The 20409-nt window shown below is 42.7% G+C and overlaps 1 protein-coding gene and 1 long non-coding RNA gene across 3 annotated transcripts; one reads left to right on the top strand and one right to left on the bottom strand.

Annotated features, from left to right (window-relative positions):
- The first annotated feature begins 1091 nt into the window (after nucleotides 1-1091).
- On the top strand, nucleotides 1092-6239 carry LOC147304343 (ubiquitin carboxyl-terminal hydrolase 37-like). 2 transcript variants are annotated; one of them, XM_086280671.1, is made up of 15 exons: nucleotides 1111-1322; nucleotides 1521-1576; nucleotides 1875-1947; nucleotides 2057-2140; nucleotides 2643-2698; nucleotides 2943-2999; nucleotides 3094-3225; nucleotides 3317-3440; nucleotides 3526-3677; nucleotides 3783-3882; nucleotides 4023-4099; nucleotides 4277-4385; nucleotides 4996-5053; nucleotides 5222-5379; nucleotides 5466-6239. In XM_086280671.1, exons 1-15 carry the CDS (start codon nucleotides 1296-1298, stop codon nucleotides 5469-5471), a joined length of 1269 nt encoding a protein of 422 aa, XP_086136797.1. In that variant the 5' UTR covers nucleotides 1111-1295; the 3' UTR covers nucleotides 5472-6239. The 2 variants fall into 2 exon arrangements, with proteins under 2 accessions (XP_086136796.1, XP_086136797.1); XM_086280670.1 differs by lacking the exon at nucleotides 5466-6239 and having other exon boundaries at nucleotides 1092-1322; nucleotides 5222-5406.
- Nucleotides 6240-11486: 5247 nt separating this feature from the next.
- On the bottom strand, nucleotides 11487-19936 carry LOC147304342 (uncharacterized). The gene is made up of 4 exons (XR_015126780.1): nucleotides 18935-19936; nucleotides 18303-18452; nucleotides 13035-13102; nucleotides 11487-12906 (listed from the first exon to the last, which is right to left on the bottom strand). It is a non-coding gene; the product is annotated as an uncharacterized LOC147304342 (long non-coding RNA).
- Nucleotides 19937-20409: the final 473 nt, after the last annotated feature.

Here is a 20409-nt window from a genome sequence, read left to right as displayed (position 1 = left end):
TATTAATGAGTTTTTTGGGTTCATTGAGAACATGGTTGTTGTTCAATAATAAAATTATTCCTCAGAAATACAACTTGCCTAATAATTCTGCACTCCCTGTAGATTTTTCCAGTTATACAAAAAGATGGATTATTTTGGCTCTTACTACGGCCAAACGGGTCCTGCTAAGACATTGGCGGAAAAAGAACCCCCCCTCCCTATGAAGAGTGGCTAAAGACAATGGCTAAGTTGGCGTCTTACGAAAAAGTGACTTATGGTTTATTAGACAAATTGCATCAATATGATTGTATTTGGTCCCCCTTTACAAGCTGGCTTTCTGTAACTTGAAGAACAGAGGAGTAATGACAGAGTGGTGGTGTGGGAATTGGTGTGCGAAGAAAGAATAGGATAACTTCCCTTTGTTTTTTTGTTGTTGTTGTTGTGTTTTGTTTTTGTTTGTTTGTTTGTTTGTTTTTTTAAACTATTTATTTATGTAGTTATCCTATGGTAACTGCAGCGTATTAGATCGCAGTACCCTACAACGGATTGTGAGAGCAGCTGAGAAGATCATTGGAGTCCCTCTCCCCTCCTTATAACACCCGCTTGCTGGAGGACCCCACACAGCCTTCAAACACACTCTTCACCCTGCTGCCTTCTGGAAAGAGGTCCCAGAACATCCGGGCCCTCGCTACCAAACTACGGAAAAGTTTCTTCCCACAAGCCGTCAGACCCCTGAACACTCAGTGACTGCACTGGCACACGCACACCTTCACACATGTCACTACCAAGCACTTATCTGCAGTATGTCACACTCATACACATACATACAGACACCAAGTTACTTTTGCACAATACTCAGCATTTTGCACATTTCCATTGTCTTGTGTCTGTATCGTCCTGTTCTGTCTAGTTTTGCACTGTTTTGTCTTGTTTATTTTTGCAATTTATGCACACTGCACTTTATGTAGTCCTGGGTTTGTCCGTATATGTCATATATAGCACCAGGGTCTCGGAGGAACGCGGTCTCATTTCACTCTGTACAGTACCTCTGCACGTGGTTAAAATGACAATAAAAGCCACTTGACTTGACCTGTATTTTGTAGCAGTTGCTTGGAGACGAGCACCATACAGTTCAAATGAGCATACATTCCAAAATATGCAAATGAGCCCCATACATCATAATGCTGATGTTTGCTGTTCAGGGTATGAACGTTCTATGCTGAAAGTTTATAAATATACAACCTTTGACTGCTTGTTTTCAGTTGAACTTTTGCAAAGCTGAGGAGATTTTGGCTGCGATCACATCAAGTCCAAAGATGTTTAAACTTCTTTTTCACAGAAAGGTAAGTTTGAAGAGACTCGCAGCACATTTCTCTGAATGTTTTCTTATGGTAAATAAGCATTTTTGAAACTTTTAAGGAAGCTTCTTGGATGATTTCTGTAAAAACTGAATTTTGAATCCAAATGAAGGATATTGTATTTTCTTACCATATACTTTGTTTTATGCCATTACTGATGTTGCTTTTCTTGTTTCTAAACAGAAATCACACAAACAAAACGTGGCAGAGAAGGAAATTCCTTCTACGTCTCATCAGAGGTAAAGAAATGCGCCGCTCTTTAATGCTGCTGGAGATATTTATAGCAGTGGTTTAGTTGGAGCTCTTTTATTTCCCTTTTATTGGTGTTTTGTATTTACATCTTTTTTACTACTTCTAGTCTTGTCTATAATTTCTATTGATTCAGAGATTAGCGTTTGAAAATGTAGAGTGTAAATGTACAAAATACATGATTTTGTTCCATTACAGTTATTAATTTTTATCTGCAATCTCCAGCATGTACTCCTTGTTAAAAATTTCCACTTTGAAAAATAACATTTACACTTTTGTCCTCGTCAGCATCCCGGATGCTTGTGTTGCTGAAAATGGTCAAAAGAAGAAGAGAAAATGGAGACACCTCTGCTGTTCCTCGGTTTGCTTTTACACGAAACATATGAAATGCACATTCTCTTTAAATTGCACTTGTTAATTTAAAGTGACTTTACTTTTTTAATAAACTTATGTTTGTTCGTCCTCTGCAGCAAACTGACAGCGATGCAGAGGCAGAGAGCAACACTGTGAAGACACAAAAAAAGTGTCGCTGGTTTCTTTTTAAATTCTGGAAGGTATGTTTTATGGAAAGAGTCACTGTCATCAAGCATTTACTCATCACAGTTAAATGCGAAGAATTAAGAGCAATTTAGCACATCCATGTCCTCAAATTAAGTTCAAAGATGTTTAAATGTTTTTTTTTTTCACAGAAAGGTAAGTTTGAAGAGACTTGCAGGATGTTTCTCTAAATATTTTTTATGGTAAATAAGCATTTTTGAATCTTTTAATGAAGCTTGATGGATGATTTCTGTAAAAACTGAATTTTGATCAGAACCAAATGAAGGATTTTGTATTTCATAGGACAAACTTTAAAACTCAATTTAAAGCATGAATAAATTGTTTTTAATTTATTTAAAGATATTCCTATATATCTGCTTCATGAGCTGACAGCTCACTGAAGTGATAAATAATATGAAATAATACCAAATTTTCTAACTGGACACTTTTCATGGAGAGACTCCCTTGGTATGTTTGTTTTATGCCATTACTGATGTTGGTTTTCTTGTTTCTAAACAGAAATTACACAAACAAAACGTGGCAGAGAAGGAAATTCCTTCTACGTCTCATCAGAGGTAAAGAAATGCGCCGCTCTTTAATGCTGCTGGAGATATTTATAGCAGTGGTTTAGTTGGAGCTGTTTTATTTCCCTTTTATTGGCATTTTTCTTCCACCTTGTGTATTTACATCTTTTTTACTACTTTTGGACGTCCTCCAAAATGTTTCAACTTCAAAGCTCATGCATACATGCGCATACACTGCTCAGAATCTTGACATCTTTCCTAATTTTGTGTTTGTGTTTTTACCTTTTTGGAGCAGTGTAGCATGCGGTGGGAAAAAAATAGAAAGTCAAACTGGGACTATAGACTGCTTCGGGTGAGTACACGTGGTGCACAAAGACTCACTTTGTCAAAGTGGAGAAAATGAATTATTTTACACTGATACTGTAAACGTTGCGCGTGTGTGTCAGGTTTCCAAACATCGGAAACACCTGCTACATGAACTCCTGCCTGCAGAGCCTCCTCAACATTGAGGAGTTCATAAGAGACATCAGGCGTCAGGGGGTTTTGTGGAGCACAGATCCAGAAGCTCAGCTCTTAAGGTGCGCTACGTCAACCTTCTACTTTCTTCAAAAACCTGAAGAACAAAGAGATCTAACAGCAGAAATGTCTGTTTACCCTTCCTTTCTACAGAAGGCTTATTGATGTCAGGGACTGTCACGAGTCAACAGATTATGGCCTTAAAGATCACCACCTAAGAGCTTTTAAGAAGGCATTCAGCAGTCAAGCTCCTGAATACACCGGCAGTGCACAGAAAGTGCGTCAGCTATTTGGACATTTCGTTTTTTGCTTTACCTTCTGATTTTGATGTACTGTTTTAAATCTCTCTGCTTTTCTTTCAGGACGCTCATGAATTCCTAACATTATTCCTCGATGAGGTCAAAAGGCTCACACCTCACCTGGAGAGGAACGCAGCTCTCCTGGGCCAAAGTTATAGCTGCCCAGTAGAAGACCATCACATTTTTAAAATGGAAAACATGAGGACATGCAAGAGGTAAGCCTGTCTTTCAGAAACGCAGAGCTGGTTGCAATATTTTCATATACCTCTTTTCCACGTACCTGATCTTTACTTTAACTACGTTACTCCTGAAATGTGTAGCTGCGGTCACCAATCATCACAGCAAGAGGAATTCACCAGCTTGTCTCTAGACCTTGTTCCAGAGGGGTCTATTATAAACATGTTAGAGACATACTTGAAGGTAAGATCACAAATTCCAATAGAGTTGTCGTATCAGCGATCTTAACACACCTTTTTTGTTAGTGTTTGTGTGCATGTGTGTGTGCATATGTTGAGATTTCTTTCTACCATAAAGCCTGTCTTCTCTGTGCTGTTGTTCAGGAACAAGAAATAGAATTTCGCTGTGATTGTGGAGGGACGGCCTCAGAACTGAAGTCGTCTTTTGATACACTGCCAAGGTGAGTAAGGTCACATCAGAATTGATCGACTGACCAGGTTTCCAAACTGTGGCGCATCAAATATCAGAGTTCTTCGAGACAATACTTGAGCAGTTGTTTTCTCCCATCTTCTGTTTGTGTTTGACACTCATTCTTCTTATTTTCTACCTTGTTTGTGTTTTTTTTCTTTTCTGCCAGAGTTCTGATCTTGCATCTGAAGAGGTTTGGCTTTACACAAACCTACAAGATTAAGAAGGTGGATGACCCCGTCAGGCTGCAGAGGGACTTGGTGGTGCCATCCAATCAGGTAAAAACAGACTGCAGAACGTCTCAGGCTACGTCCACACTAGCCCGGATAGATTTGAAAACTCCGTGTCCACACTGGCGTTTTCAGTCATTTTCAAATAGTTGTGCGTCTGCATTGAAACGGCCGAAAACGCTTACGTTCCAGTCCTGCGCATGCGCAAAAGTGAGTGAGAATTACAGAATTTGAAGAAAAGCTATTCGGAGCATGTACAAACTGATATTAATCTTTTTTAGGGCTGTCAAAGTTGAGAGCAATCAAAACAACTGCTGTCTAATGCACTCGGCTTATCTTTGTTTAATTGCTCACATGACTGCATCACATGACCAAAATGCGTCATCGTTTTAGAAAGTCTGCGTTTTCGAGTGTCCACACTGCGATGGGACAACTCCGTTTTGAAATGTATGCGTTTTCGAGAGCGTTTTCAAGATGCTGTGTTTTTCCTTGAGGAAAACGCCGTCTCGGTGTGGACGGGAGGTCAAAGCGGAGAGAAAACGATGCGTTTTCAAACGAAAACGCATTAGTGTGGACGTAGCCTCAGCAAATCAGCTTAATTATGGCACTGATGTGAGACTTTATGAAACTAACACTCTTTGGATTTGTTCCTTCTCAGGGTGGTGGCTGTTATAGTCTTTGCAGCATCATCAGTCATTATGGAGGCACAGAGTCAGGTAAAACAACAGACTTGTGACAAACAGAAAATGAAACTTGCTACTTTTCAGTGAAGGACTCACACACAAAAGCTTTTGATGTTCTAAGAAGCACTAAGTCAAAATCACTGTTTGCTTGAATCAGTTGACTTCCAGAAGTTGGATTCATTTGTCTTAATGTGATTTCAGGACACTACATCTGTAGTTCTGTCCATCCTGAGGAGAGTCAGCACTCTACATCAGATCGCTGGCTCACCTATAATGACGCACAGGTGCTCCACACAACTGGATCTGCAGTTTGTGAGGAACAGCAGCAGTCGGCCTACATCCTGTTTTACAAGAGAAACGTAAGAAGACACAGCATCTCATCCTGAAGTGAGAGAATTTTTAAATGTCCTGTTACCTTGTTAACCAGTTTTGTCTTCATTCTCAGTTCTGAAACAGGAAATGGAAGGAAGGAAGGAAGTTAAGGTCATCATCATGCTGAGAAGGAAAAGCAGTCGTCCCAGCCCACCATCGCACACTGGAGGACAAGTATAGGTAAGTATTGCCCTCAGGAGGGAGGGTCCTGCCAGAGAGCCTGGTCCTCCCAAGATTTCTTCCTCCAGGAGGGAGTTTTTTCTTGCCACCGTCGCCCCACATTCACTGGTCTCATCAGCAGGGACATTTTTAACCTCCTAAGACCTGAACTTTCATGGCATGCATTTTTAATTCCTCTGTGCCATTTAGGTTGATTGGGACCCGATGAAGGTAAAAACCAAGACATCAGAATCAGGCTATCTTTTTTTTGTTTCTCAAAAGAATGAGATCCACATATGAGGACATTCATTTTAAATTTCGATTGAACAGTGGCAGTGTCATGTCCTCCCTCATAAGTGGATATCAGGTTTTTGAAGAGCAAAATTTTGTATTTTGGTCTAGACAACCCAAAATGTTATGTCTACATATGTGGACACCAGGTCCTAGGAGGTTAAAACAAAATCTACTAGAGATCGTCCTTTTCTGGACCAGTGTTTGGCTTGCTCTCTGGGAACAACAAATTAGTGCTGTCAGCGTTAACGTCATTAGGTAAAATGACGTTAACACTGACAGCACTAATTTGTTGTTATTATTATTAATATTATTATTAATTTATTTGTAAAATAAATTAAATTTAAAAACCAAAGAAATGATTTAATTCTTTATTTTATTTTGTTTTATTAAAATCAAAATAACAACAAAAACAAAAATAACTAATAAAAAAATATTAAAAGTATTCAGCAGTGTTTTGTGAAATTTGTAATGAGCCTTAGTTAAGTTGATGTCACAGAAGTTTCTGAATCATTTAGATTGTTCAACAAACTGATTCACTCAGGTAAAGATGGTGAGCTGGAGCAATGGTACCCTTGGAGTTCAGTTTAAGTTTTCAGACAAATATTCCCTCGATCAGTTGCAGCTTCTGCTTTTAAATAAATGATTTAGCTGCAAATGTTTAGCTACAGGTAGCAAAGTCCAAAAGTGACACCAGCCAAACATGCAAAAAATGCAAGATGGTGGTGCGCACAGATACAGCGGCTCTATGCTCTCCACTTACCCAATTTCACTGTGCAAGAAACTGCACAATGACAATAAAAAGCTCTAAGTCTAAAACAGTTTCCTGTCCAGTAAAATCGGGCAATTATTCGCTCCAGAGTTTTATCCTACTCCAGGTGAGCAGCCATCGACTTGTAATGAGCCAGCTAAAACAATAATTTCTCAGTGGCTCTTCTGGCACCAACAAGTGGGTGTGTTCTTCCATCGTGCAAGTGTCACGACACCAGTGTTGGTCAAGTTACTTGAAAAAAGTAATCAGTAACTAATTACTGATTACTCCCCCAAAAAAGTAATCCCGTTACTTTACTGATTACTTATTTTCCAAAGTAATTAATTACTTAGTTACTTAGTTACTTTTTAAAAACACGATTTACAACCTGAAGAGGTGATAAAGTGATAGATCTTTCAGCCCAATTCTACTTTTTCTACATAATCCATCATACAAAATGTAATCAAATGGAAAAGTCTCTTTTTAAAACTTGTTTTATCAGTTTTAATCTTTTAACTTTATGCATCAAGCAAAACATTTAATTATATGCAACATTCTCTGACTTGAATAAATTAGTTTAACATTTAAACCTATTTTCTACACATTCCAGCACATAAAATAAAATATTTTTTGTGTTTACACTCACTCTTTCAAACAGATGCAAGTAAAACACAGCAGAAAATAAATAAAGTCAAAGACTCAGCGGTCCTTTTGCTCTATTTTCACCTGTAAAGCAGGAGCAGGGTAGGCGGAGGGTTACCCTGGTGCAGGTGTGCTGGGGTCAGTTGAAGAATCCGCGCGAGTGTCTCTGTGAGTTTCCCATCACGTCGTAGCTACTCGGTGCTTGCTCGGAAGTTTAGGGGTTTTTTTCGCTGTAAAAAGAAGTTTTCTTCCCACGCACGATGGACCCTAATGTTTTTGTCACTTTTTATGGAATCAAACTCAAAGTAAGGTCAGTACTTCCACGCTTTAAACGCTGCACGCTCATACTCTCTCCCGCACTCGATATATTATCCATTGTTGATCTGCACACAGCTGCTGTCACCAACGTCGCACTTGCTTACGTCACTGTCATGAGACATTCTCGCAAAAAAAATCACGGTTTTAGTAACGCAGTAACGCAGCGTTCCTACGGGAAAGTAACGGTAATCTAATTACTGATTTTGCAATAGTAATCCCTTACTTTACTCGTTACTTGAAAAAAGTAATCAGATTACAGTAACGCGTTACAAGTAACGCGTTACTGCCCATCTCTGCACGACACACTGAACATGGTCTGAACATGGATTTTCCCTCGATATGTCTTTTCCACCAGTACTATGGGGTATTTGTGAATATCCATGACTGACCCGGCCAGGTGGCCAGCTGGTCTTTGGACAGGGTCACGGCAGTTTCAAGGTTCAACAAAATCCCTTTCACTGACAGACTGAAGGAAAGCTCCTCAAAAATGGAGGGTCTTCAAGCTCCTCAGTGGCAGGAAAAGGTTTCCCGGACCCAGTGTTGTATATTTGTTTCCCAAAAGATTGAACTAGTGGAGAGAAATCAGGTTCTGAAACCATCCAGAGGACAAAGTCTCCAACTGGTTTGTGGAAGTCCAGTTTCTCCAAATTAATCAGCGGGTGAAATGTCTCTTCATGGATGGTTTTGATTCTGTTGTTATTCACGAACAAAGCCGTCAAAGCAGCATATGAAAGAAAGTCATCTTTCATTGTTGTCTCCAGCGTGTTAAAAGAGAGATCGAGCTCAGTGATGAGTTTTGAAGCGGCTGCAGGGACTTCTCCAAGGTTTTGGCTCGAACAGTCGAAGGATGTTGTTCACAGTGGTGACACTGTTGACTGGTGATTGACAAGCACTGAGATACTAACATGACAAACACAAGAAACATCATGACTTATTCTCCTGAGTGCCTGCAAAACACAAACACAAAATCAAACTCAAAGCTTTTCTCTCAGATGCTGGTGTGGCACAATCTAATGATAAAAAAGGTCATGCTAACAGCTTTTGGAGCACAGCTGCACAAAATAACAGCTTTTGGAGCACAAAATGCATTACAGGTAAACCCAGTACCCAAACATGTTAACAAGGATAAAGAAAAAATCTGAAACAAAAGCAGGTAGTGTGGTGATTTATGTTGTGAGGATGCTTTCACTCCCATCAAAGTCACCCAGTGTTGAGAACCCAAATGAGCCCAAAAACCTCAAGTGGCTGCAACCAACAGCGAACGTCAAGAAGTGGATACTTGCATGTTGAGCCAGAAACATGCAGAAAACCCAAAAGAGGCAAGACAGCACATCTTGGTCCCACTCAGGCAGTACGAACACCTGGAAAGAGGAGCCCACAGTTCAGACCCAAGGTCACTGGTAAGGACACCAGCCAGTTATAAGTCTAGTTTTAATTTTCATTTTAGTGTTATGGCCTTTCTAAGGGTGGCCAGACCATAATATAAGGGTGATCCACCCCTGTCTGACCCCAAGCAGCACATCACACAACCAGTACAATTTTGATGGTGATTTTTTTTCACAGTGATTGAATTCTAACAAAGGAAAGGAGCGAACTATAGCTTCGGGGTGGACCCCAAAACAACAAACAAAAGGGACCGTATCTAAAGGATGTACAAAACTTATTTATGAAAAGAATAAAACCAAATGACAATGTCTTATCTCCCTAACTAAGAAAAACATGAGAAAAGGGTAATCAAATAAAAAGGCAGTCCACCCCTACATGCTCCTGTATAAAGAGACGGGTAACACAAAGCCTGCAGGTTGAGGTCCATGGCGGTGTCATCTTATATGTTGTCTCCAGGTCAAGGAGACAACATATAACATGGATAGACACAGATTTCAAAATAGCCAGCTGGAATGTTAAGGGGTTGAATAACGGGATTAAGAGGAAGAAAATATTAACATATCTAAAGTTATCAAGAGTTGATATAGCCTTTATTCAAGAAATGCACACGTGTAAGTCAGAAGCCTTAAAACTTAAATGTTCCTGGGTAGGTAAAGTCTTTTCCAGTCCTGGAACTGGTAAAAGTAGGGGAGTGTCGGTTCTGATTCATAAAGCAGTTAGCTTTACTGAAACAAAAGTAATAACAGATAAGGAAGGTAGATTTATATTGGTTTATGGACAACTACTGGACACACCAATAATTTTATGTAATATCTATGCACCTAATGCGGACATACTCGCCTTTTTTCACAACCTGTCACAGTATCTTTTGGAATTAGAAGGTGCACAAATAGTGGTAGGAAGAGATTTTAATCATATACTGGATCAAGACCTAGATAGATCACTTCCTAGGAGAGGCACAGAGAGTAAATCTGTAGTTGCCATAAGGCAGATGACCTCAGATTTAGGTCTGAATGATATTTGGCGGACAATGCATCCAGAAGGCAGGGAATATTCCTTTTACTCTCCGCCTCATAATGTTTATACTAGAATCGACTACTTTCTTATTTCTGAAGCCTTAGTGAATAACTCTATAGATTCAAGTATTGGTAATATAGTATTCTCGGACCATGTGCCAATTTTTCTATGTCTTGGAAATATTTTACAGATTCCTCAAAGCCGCAGATGGCATTTAAATGTGTCCTTAATTAACCCTTTAAGACCTACCATAGAACCAAGTCCGCCAGAGCTTATATTATATTTTTTCATGCTGTAGTGCCATTTTTGGGAGCATTTCAAGTTGCTATACATCAATACAACCATTATAGCCCAAGCTTTAATAATATGTCTGCATTAGGTGCACAGTAATTACACAAATAGCAAAAAAGTGCAATAAACTACAAAAAAATTGAAAATTGTTTTTGTTTTTTTAACATATATTTCTAGTCAGAGAAATTTAAGAGGCTTATCCCTCAAAACTGTAAATACAAAAAAGTTGCACAAACTAGTTTCCCACCACAGGAAATTTATTTTAAGTGTCTTCATAGTTTTATTTTTGAAATACACCAATTTTTATACACTGCAGGAAAAACGAAAATAAATATTATAATGCAAATTTGCAAAATAACAGCATGGGCATCAAAATAAACTATTTCCAGCAGTGCAATATGAGTCCTAAGCATCCCAGAAACGACACAGAAAGTCATAAACTCAAACATAACTTTTAAAAACACAAATATAGGCTCATAAGGTCCTGATGGTAAAAAACTACATTTCCGCAAAATGACGTCTCTTCCGGTTTCGGGCAGGTCATGGCGGACATGCGACAGTTCACGCTGATGGACGTAGGAAGTGTTACAAACAGCTGATCGGATCGGCAAAGCGTGTTTCTGGAATATTATGTTTTTGTTGCTGCAAGTGCTTTTTATGCAGTTTTTGCAAAGCTATATGTGGAAGGAAACTGTGACCTAGGACAAGCTGATGGCATAAGATGTAAGTACAACTCCTCCGGTTTCATATGTAAAAAAAATTATTGCGTTAGCTTACGTGGTTGCAGTGCTACCGGGATTTAAAAATAGTTACGCAAAATGGAGCATGTCCGCTCTGACCGGCTTTAACCCTTGTGCTCCTCTTCGGGGCAGCCCCAGACCCCGGGGGTCCCAAAGTACCCCACCCTCAGTAGAGACAGGTGAATGAAAATGAAAAAAAAACCAGAACGATCATTTGGGGTCGAAGAGTGCCCCAGAGCGATTCTAATGGGTTCGTCAGGGGATCGGGAAAGAAAATGTAGCACTTGGGGGCCACGCACAGAAGCTGCTGCGGCAGCGTGGGGGTCATTGATACCCCAGTACATAAAAATGAAGCATAATCACAATAATGATAATAATAATAATAATAATAATAATAATAATAATAATAATAAGAAGAAGAAGAAGAAGAAGAATACAACACACAGACGCTTCTGAGTTTTATTTTATTTGAAATTACACTCACGATACAACTGAGGCAATCTGGAAGGCCATACCTTTTAGGGACATGCGCAATAGGGAGGGTGCGTTTTTAAAATGCCCCCCCTCCCCCCCGGGGCTGTATTTTTGATTACAATATCAACAAACTGTCCGTGTTTCAGGTGCTCGGTGCTGTACAGCGCCTTCGGTGGCTGTGAATACATGATCAGGAGACGTTGAATGGAAGGAATGAAACGCGGCATGAGGAGTCTTTTCCTGATGCTGTAATAATGTTCAGCGTAAAAGTCATCCTCCAAGTGTCACAGCGGGATGGAACGGACACACGCGCAGGCTCTGAGTTGGGAAACACAAGAATCTTTATTACAGCACACCAGGTGATCTATTTACAGAGGTGAGGGGGAAGGCGGGCTCCGGGGGTCCACACACAAAGGGAAAAGACACTGAAAGTCCACACGCACTCCGTCCACTCCTCACGCTCCTCTCCACACTCCACAGAAAACACGATGACGTACTCCACTCCTCGCACACTCAATCACTCAGGAAACACAGGGGTTGGTCCAGGGAATGCGGATCGGCAACGGTCCAGCGACGAGAAACACAGAGCTGCCGTCTTATAAAGGAGCTGGAACACTCTCGTAACGAGCCACAGGTGCGTGATGGCGACCAGGTGCATGGACCAAGGGCAGAAGCCCACAGGTGAGCTCCGCCCTGGCAGAGGGAGGAGGGAAAGAGAGGAAGGGAGAGAGCAGGAACAAAATGAAAAACATATGTAGCCATACTAAGCCGACTGGGTAGGCACAGGGACCCTGACACCAAGACTCGCAGACACTCGTGTTGTCTCTGGCTGGGGTGATTGGTCTTGCACCCGTTGCATGCTTCGGTGCGGTACTCGTTGATCACTAGGTCGAGTAGGTGATACACCTACGCAGTTTTCACGGTATCGACGAGTAAAGAAGACGCCCAACCATCAAGCTCGGCGTCTTTAACTGAGAATATCCAAGGGCTCCACCGAGCCCCATGAGAACATAAGATGTAAAGTACGCTCCTGTGCCAAATAATCCCAGGGAAGCGAGGCGGAAGAATTTACACCGCTCCTTCAATTCGATCCTCTCCTCTTCTTCCCTTTTTCTTTGTTCTTCCTCCTTTCTCCTCTTCAGCCTTTCTCCTTCGAGTTTCTTCTGGGCCGCCATATACATCTCGTTGGTGTAGTGGTTTCCTCCATTGAAATCCACCATTTCATCAATTTCATCCAAAAGACAGCCCCAGAGTGTCGATCACAGCGATATTTCTTCCGTCTTTGCCCTCTGCCTCTTTTCTGAGACAGCCGTCGGTGACAGACTCAGGCGAAACGTCTTCTTTGAAAGCGTTCGCATCCCCCAGGATGGTGTTTCCGGATGCACTCTTTCCCGATCCTGTTTTACCGACCAGAAGGAGTCTCAGTTCTTCACGGGTCGCAGAGCCTGCAGGGTTGGGGAAATGATAGTAACATTTGAATCATTCTAGAAAAAAAAAACATAAAACACTACGTTACACTAGGCTATTTTTTTGTTATCTTTGTATTGATGTTGACAGCAAGCAGTTTGCCCACATAACGCCAGTAGCACAAGCAGCACACATCCCTGGATCCGGCCTTTGGTCGCCAACATTTTCAGTAAGCTAAGAAAAGAAGAAAGAAAAAAAGAGGTGAAATTAAGGCACATTCAAGGAAAGTATATCAGATCAGATTAGCAAGTTAAACCACACTGAAAATACACGTTGAATAAACCATGGCCCCAAACTAGTTGGTTGTCCCATGTGTTTCCCCCGTAGCTCCTCCGGGCGCACACACAATGAGCCCTGGTTTCGCGACGCAGGCGTAGCAACAACCTCCTTCTACTCCTCACTGCCTCCTGTGTGTGTGTGTGTGTGTGTGTGTGTGTGTGTGTGTGTGTGTGTGTGAGTGAGTGAGTGAGTGTGTGTGTGTGAGTGAGTGAAGGAGGTACTGGGTTCCTCACAGACGGTGGTGTTCGCGAAACCCACCCTCCCCAAAGCTAAGGGCTCGCCAGCGAGGCGCGTGAGAGCGAGGAAAATGTTTTAAAAAAAGGGAAAGGAGGATGAGGAGACACTGAGGGTCCGAGGTACGCTAGCGAGGCTCTTGAGAACGATGTAGAGGGAGCAAGGATGAGGAGGAGGCAAGGAGTGTCCAAACGGAGGGCGGTGTTCGCGTAATAGGCAGGCCACATAGCTGGTCTTTCACTAGCGAGGCAGATGAGAACGAAGGAGAGGGAGCAAGAAGGACGAGGGGCATTGAGAGCCCCAGGTCCAACTGGAGGGCGGTGTTCACATAATAGGCAGGCAGGCCAAGCAGCTGCTCTTTCACTAGCGAGGTGCTTGAGAACGACGTAGAGGGAGTAAGGAGTACGAGGCGCAACGGAGAGCCCGAGGTCCAACTAGAGGGCGGTGTTCGCGAAACCGGCCATCCGCAGACCTAAGCGTACGCTCGCGAAGAGCATAAACGGAGGGCCGTGTTCACATAATGGGCAGGCCAAACGGCTGTTCTTTCACTAGCGAGGCACTTGAGAACGATAAGAGGGAGCAAGGAGGATGAGGAGCAACGGAGACCCCGAGGTCCAACTGGAGGGTGGTGTTCGTGTAATAGGCAGGCAGGCCACACAGCTGCTTTTTCACTAGCGAGGCGCATGAAAATGAACGAGAAGGAGCAAGGAGGACGAGGAGCAACGGAGATCCCGAGGTCCTCACCGAAGGGGGTGTACACGAAATCGGCCATCTGCAGACCTAAGCGTACACTAGCGAGGAGCATAAACGGAGGGCGGTGTTCGCCTAATGGGCAGGCTAAACAGCTGCGCTTTCACTAGCGAGGCCCTTGAGAACGATGTAGAGGGAGCAAGGAGTATGAGGAGCAATGCAGGGTCCGAGGTCCAACTGGAGGTCAGTGTTCGCGTAATAGGAAGGCCAAACAGCTTCTCTTTCACTAGCGAGGCGCATGACAACGGTAGAGAAGGAGCAAAGAGGACGAGGAGCAATGGAGAGCCCAAGGTCCTCACCGAAAGGGATGTTCGCGAAACCGGCCCTCCACAGACCTAAGCATACACTAGCGAAGAGCATAAATGGAGGATGGTGTTCGCGTAATAGGCAGGCCAAACAGCTTCTCTTTCACTAGTGAGGCGCATGACAACGGTAGAGAAGGAGCAAGGAAGACGAGGAGCAACGGAGAGTCCGAGGTCCTCACTGAGGCCGGTGTACGCGAACACTCTCAAGAAGGAGACGATGATGATGATGATGTGAAGTTGAGAGTTGTTGCCGTGGCGCTTTGGGTTCCCTCCAGACCCCAAGGTTTGCCATCGTAACTTACGCGATCGATGGAGGGTTACAACCAATTAGGTGCCTTTGTCCGACGGTGTGACGAGACCCGCTATAGCTGGGGGTCCGCCTGACCCCCATCTGTCCCCACCGTGAACCGGCGCCCTGTTTCGCGACGAGACCTGGGTCCGTGCTGCCGGGGTCTGCGGGACCCCCCCCCCCTTTTTTTTTTTGGTCCAGGGCGCACGAGGGTTAAGTATGCCTTCATAGCATCCCACCAAGTAGCCAATGTAGTGTCCTCTCGATTATTTGTCTGTTTGTAAAATTGTATTTCATCTCTTATCAATTTAATAAACCCAGAGTCTTTAATTAAGGACACATTTAAATGCCATCTGCGGCTTTGAGGAATCTGTAAAATATTTCCAAGACATAGAAAAATTGGCACATGGTCCGAGAATACTATATTACCAATACTTGAATCTATAGAGTTATTCACTAAGGCTTCAGAAATAAGAAAGTAGTCGATTCTAGTATAAACATTATGAGGCGGAGAGTAAAAGGAATATTCCCTGCCTTCTGGATGCATTGTCCGCCAAATATCATTCAGACCTAAATCTGAGGTCATCTGCCTTATGGCAACTACAGATTTACTCTCTGTGCCTCTCCTAGGAAGTGATCTATCTAGGTCTTGATCCAGTATTTGATTAAAATCTCCTCCTACCACTATTTGTGCACCTTCTAATTCCAAAAGATACTGTGACAGGTTGTGAAAAAAGGTGAGTATGTCCGCATTAGGTGCATAGATATTACATAAAATTATTGGTGTGTCCAGTAGTTGTCCATAAACCAATATAAATCTACCTTCCTTATCTGTTATTACTTTTGTTTCAGTAAAGCTAACTGCTTTATGAATCAGAACCGACACTCCCCTACTTTTACCAGTTCCAGGACTGGAAAAGACTTTACCTACCCAGGAACATTTAAGTTTTAAGGCTTCTGACTTACACGTGTGCATTTCTTGAATAAAGGCTATATCAACTCTTGATAATGTAACACACAATACTTTACCACTACTGAATGTAGAGAAAGTTAGGATCTTAGGCTTATGGTGTCTAGGAATCGACTAAGGCGCGAATGACACACAGCTCAAAGAACAGTCAACATTTATTCAAAACAAAACCAAAAACAGTCATTCAACAGTTCACAACAGTTCCAATTGTCCATATTTGGTGAGGACATCGACAGCCTTACTACATGCATTACTGACTATATAAACTTCTGTGTGGATAACACTGTACCTACCAGGACTGTACGGTGTTTCTCCAACAACAAACCTTGGATTACCCCAGAAATTAAAACCGTCCTCAAGCAGAAGAGGAGGGCCTTCAAATCCAGAGACAAAGAGGAGTTGAAAAGGGTGCAGAGAGAGCTGAGGGGACTGATAAGGAATGGGAAGGAGAGCTACAGGCAGAAGATGGAGAACCAGCTTCAACAAAACAACGTTGGTGAAGTCTGGAGAGGCCTCAGAACCATCTCGGGCCACAAACAGCAGAACTCTCTGCCTGGGAGGGATGTGAGATGGGCAAATGAACTGAATCATTTCTTCAACAGATTTGACTCAGCCATGAGGCAGTCTGCAACATCGGCTGCAGACTCACCCACCCCCACTGCTGCTGTTCCACCTCAGACACTTCACACCTCCTCTATTCACCCTGCTCACTCCCCCCCACCCCCAACAACAGCATCCAATACACACTCAACACAAGGCTCCAGCCTGTCTCTCTCAACCACCCAGGTTAGGAGGGAACTGAGGAGGATTAATGGCAAGAAGGCAGCGGGTCCAGATGGCATCAGCTCGAGGGTCGTCAGGTCCTGCGCGGACCAACTGTGTGGGGTGATGGAGCACCTCTTCAACCTGAGCCTGAGGTTGGGAAGAGTCCCACAGCTCTGGAAAACCTCCTGTGTTGTACCAGTGCCAAAGACTTCACGCCCCAAGGACCTCAACAGCTACAGGCCGGTGGCTCTGACATCCCACCTGATGAAGACCCTGGAGCGGTTGGTCCTGGCTCAGCTTCGGCGCCTAATAAGCTCATCACTGGACCCACTTCAGTTTGCCTACCAGCCTGGCATTGGAGCGGATGATGCCGTCATTCACCTCCTACATCGTTCCCTCGCTCACCTGGAGACCACTGGAAGCACTGTGAGAATCATGTTCTTTGATTTCTCCAGTGCCTTCAACACCATTCTTCCCTCGGTTCTAAAGGACAAGCTGGTGAACTCTGGAGTGGACCATCACCTCACTACCTGGATCCTGGACTACCTCATCGACCGACCACAGTATGTGAGGACTCAGGGCTGCAGTACGGGGGCCCCACAGGGAACGGTTCTGGCTCCGTTCCTCTTCACCATCTACACTGCAGACTTCTCCCACAATTCCACCCAGTGCTTCCTGCAGAAGTTCTCTGATGACTCTGCAATAGTCGGCCTCATCACTGATGGGGACGACAAGGAGTACAGAGGTCTGACCCAAGACTTTGTGGACTGGTGCCAGCTGAACTACCTCCAGATCAACGCCAGTAAAACCAAGGAACTGGTGGTAGACTTCCGCAGGCACAAGCATTCTCCACTGCAACCACTGAACATCCAGGGTATGGACATTGAGGCTGTGGACAGCTACAGGTACCTTGGTGTTCATCTGAACAATAGACTGGACTGGACTCATAACTCAGACGCCCTCTACAGGAAAGGGCTGTACCTGCTGCGGAGACTCAGGTCGTTTGGAGTGGAGGGCCCACTCCTGAAGAAATTCTATGACTCTGTTGTGGCTTCTGCTATCTTTTATGGCGTGGTCTGCTGGGGCGGCAGCATCTCTGCTGGGGACAGGAAGAGACTGAACAGGGTGATCCGAAGGGCCAGCTCTGTTCTAGGATGCCCTCTGGACCCAGTGGAGGTGGTGAGTGACAGGAGAACGGCGGCTAAGCTGTCATCCCTGATGGACAACATCTCCCACCCCATGCAGCAGACTGTGACAGCACTGAGCAGCTCCTTCAGTGGGAGACTGCGGCACCCACGGTGTGGGACGGAGAGATTTCGCAGGTCTTTCCTCCCCACTGCTGTCAGACTCCATAATAAAGACTTTAACTGATCAAGCACACACATCCATACATGTGCAATAACACTAAGTGCAATAATCTTTTCTGTCATCGTTGTATTTTTACTCAGTTGTATATAGTATTTGTATTTGTATTCTATTTTTATCTTATTGTATATTTATTTTATTTTATTCTACTGTATATAGTATTTTATTTTATTTTATTCTATTCTATTCTGTACAGTTGTGTACTGTATTTATTCTTATTGTATTCTAATTTTTGCCTCATAACTTTTGCACTGTCCACTTCCTGCTGTGACAAAACAAATTTCCCACGTGTGGGACTAATAAAGGTTATCTTATCTTATCTTATTTGTCAGTCTGTGTATTCAGTTTTAGAGTTCAGAGTTCAGTGTTCTTTTCAGTTCAGGTGTGTGAGTATAGTGTTAATGTTAGTAGTACTACCCGGGTAGCGTATTGTTCTGAGATCTCATAAGCTTATCTGTCAAGAAGTCACGCAGTTGTCACTTTAAGTAGGCTGGAAATCTTTCCTGCATCGCAGCTGGGGATCCGGAATCCTGGCTCGCAACTTTAGACTCCAACAAAAAAACCAACCTGCACAGGGCAGTGAACATATTTTACATGAATATCATATAACAACTTAATCAACACTAGTGACCAAATGTCTCTCACTCTTTGTATATAACGACTTAATGCAATCAATAATAAAATTAATCAAAGAACCTTAAAACAATTTCCACATCATACAAATTTAACTCAAATCTCATATTTTGTGAACAGCAGTCACATCAATCCAATGAATTGAGAGAATGTACATTACTGATGCACGAGGAAAGTGCAAAACGTGGTCGCAGTACTATTTAGCCAAAGACTGCTCATATTTATCATCTCATTACAATAAATAAAACTTACCTACTAGCTTCCAAAGAAATATTTCCGATTGGTTTAAAACATTCACAAGTGAAGAAATAAAAAGATAATACAGCACTTAAAAGGAACACATGAAATTTACATTATACTAAGCTAATGATTAGCTGACGATTAGCTTGCTATGCTAGCGCAGTTAGTCAACTCACCGGAAATGAACAAAAAACACAAAAACAGAGGTACATCAGCATCAACAAGCGGAAAAGTAAAATCCAATTTGTGTCTTCACACACAACCTTTTTCTTGAACAAGGATTAAAGAAAAACTCGGTGAGTAGCTCCGACCAGCATACGTAGCCTTAGCGCTATTCTCCTTCTCTACAGTTCTCAACTCAAGTTCACAAGCACTAAACAATCTCATAGTGCCACCTACTGACATTCTTTGGGAACAGCAGTTCATTTTCATGAGGCAAATTTTAGGTGGGTTACAATAACTTTAGATATGTTAATATTTTCTTCCTCTTAATCCCGTTATTCAACCCCTTAACATTCCAGCTGGCTATTTTGAAATCTGTCTGTCTATCCATGTTATATGTTGTCTCCTTGACCTGGAGACAACATATAAGATGACACCGCCATGGACCTCAACCTGCAGGCTTTGTGTTACCTGTTTCTTTATACAGGAGCATGTAGGGGTGGACTGCCTTTTTATTTGATTACCCTTTTCTCATGTTTTTCTTAGTTAGGGACATTTTGGGGGACGTTATACTCTTACTTGTTAAACACATGCTCCCATCCACTCTCTTGGTCCAGAAGCTCCATAATCCAAGTGTCCCAACTCAGGTCTGATGGCATTTTTTCAGTGGTGTTTTTAACCTCTTGGGAACTTTCACTACATTCCTTACTTGATGCAGAAAGAAGAAACGAGTCAGGGATGCATAGCAAGCACAACAAGACACCAGCAGCCCAGACCTTTCACCAACTGAAGACATTTGCAGCACCATAAAACATGACAGAGAAGAGCTGGGACTATGTGAAAGGGTGAAGTGCTGCAGTCAAGTTGCAATGGTCCTATCTTTTATACAGTCTATGGTTCACTCTATTAAGATGTGATTATTTCCAAGGTCCATTTAGTTTTAGTTAGCTGAAGCTAAACCAGAAGTTAAAACGAGATGGTGAAAAACATTTTTAGTTAATGTTACGACTGTTGTCGTAATGTTGTCTCATAAGTAAATCTGAGTGTGCAGGTGCCTTTCCGTGATTGGTGCATCCATGGGACGACCCATACAGATTGGCTAATGACCTGGAGACAACATATAAGATGACACCGCCGTGGACCTCAACCTGCAGGCTTTGTGTTATCCGTCTCTTTATACAGGAGCATGTAGGGGTGGACTGCCTTTTTATTTGATTACCCTTTTCTCATGTTTTTCTTAGTTAGGGAGATAAGACATTGTCATTTGGTTTTATTCTTTTCATAAATAAGTTTTGTACATCCTTTAGATACGGTCCCTTTTGTTTGTTGTTTTGGGGTCCACTCCGAAGCTATAGTTCGCTCCTTTCCTTTGTTAGAATTCAATCACTGTGAAAAAAAATCACCATCAAAATTGTACTGGTTGTGTGATGTGCTGCTTGGGGTCAGACAGGGGTGGATCACCCTCATATTATGGTCTGGCCACCCTTAG

The sequence above is a fragment of the Aulonocara sp. 'chitande type north' Nkhata Bay genome, linkage group LG22 (assembly GCF_057382095.1).
Source record: "Aulonocara sp. 'chitande type north' Nkhata Bay isolate Kocher_YH1m ecotype deep benthic linkage group LG22, A_spYH_male_GT1.1, whole genome shotgun sequence".
Taxonomy (NCBI): domain Eukaryota; kingdom Metazoa; phylum Chordata; class Actinopteri; order Cichliformes; family Cichlidae; genus Aulonocara; species Aulonocara sp. 'chitande type north' Nkhata Bay.
The sequence above is the reverse complement of the archived record's forward strand: the minus strand, read 5'-3'. Positions and strand labels throughout refer to the sequence as shown.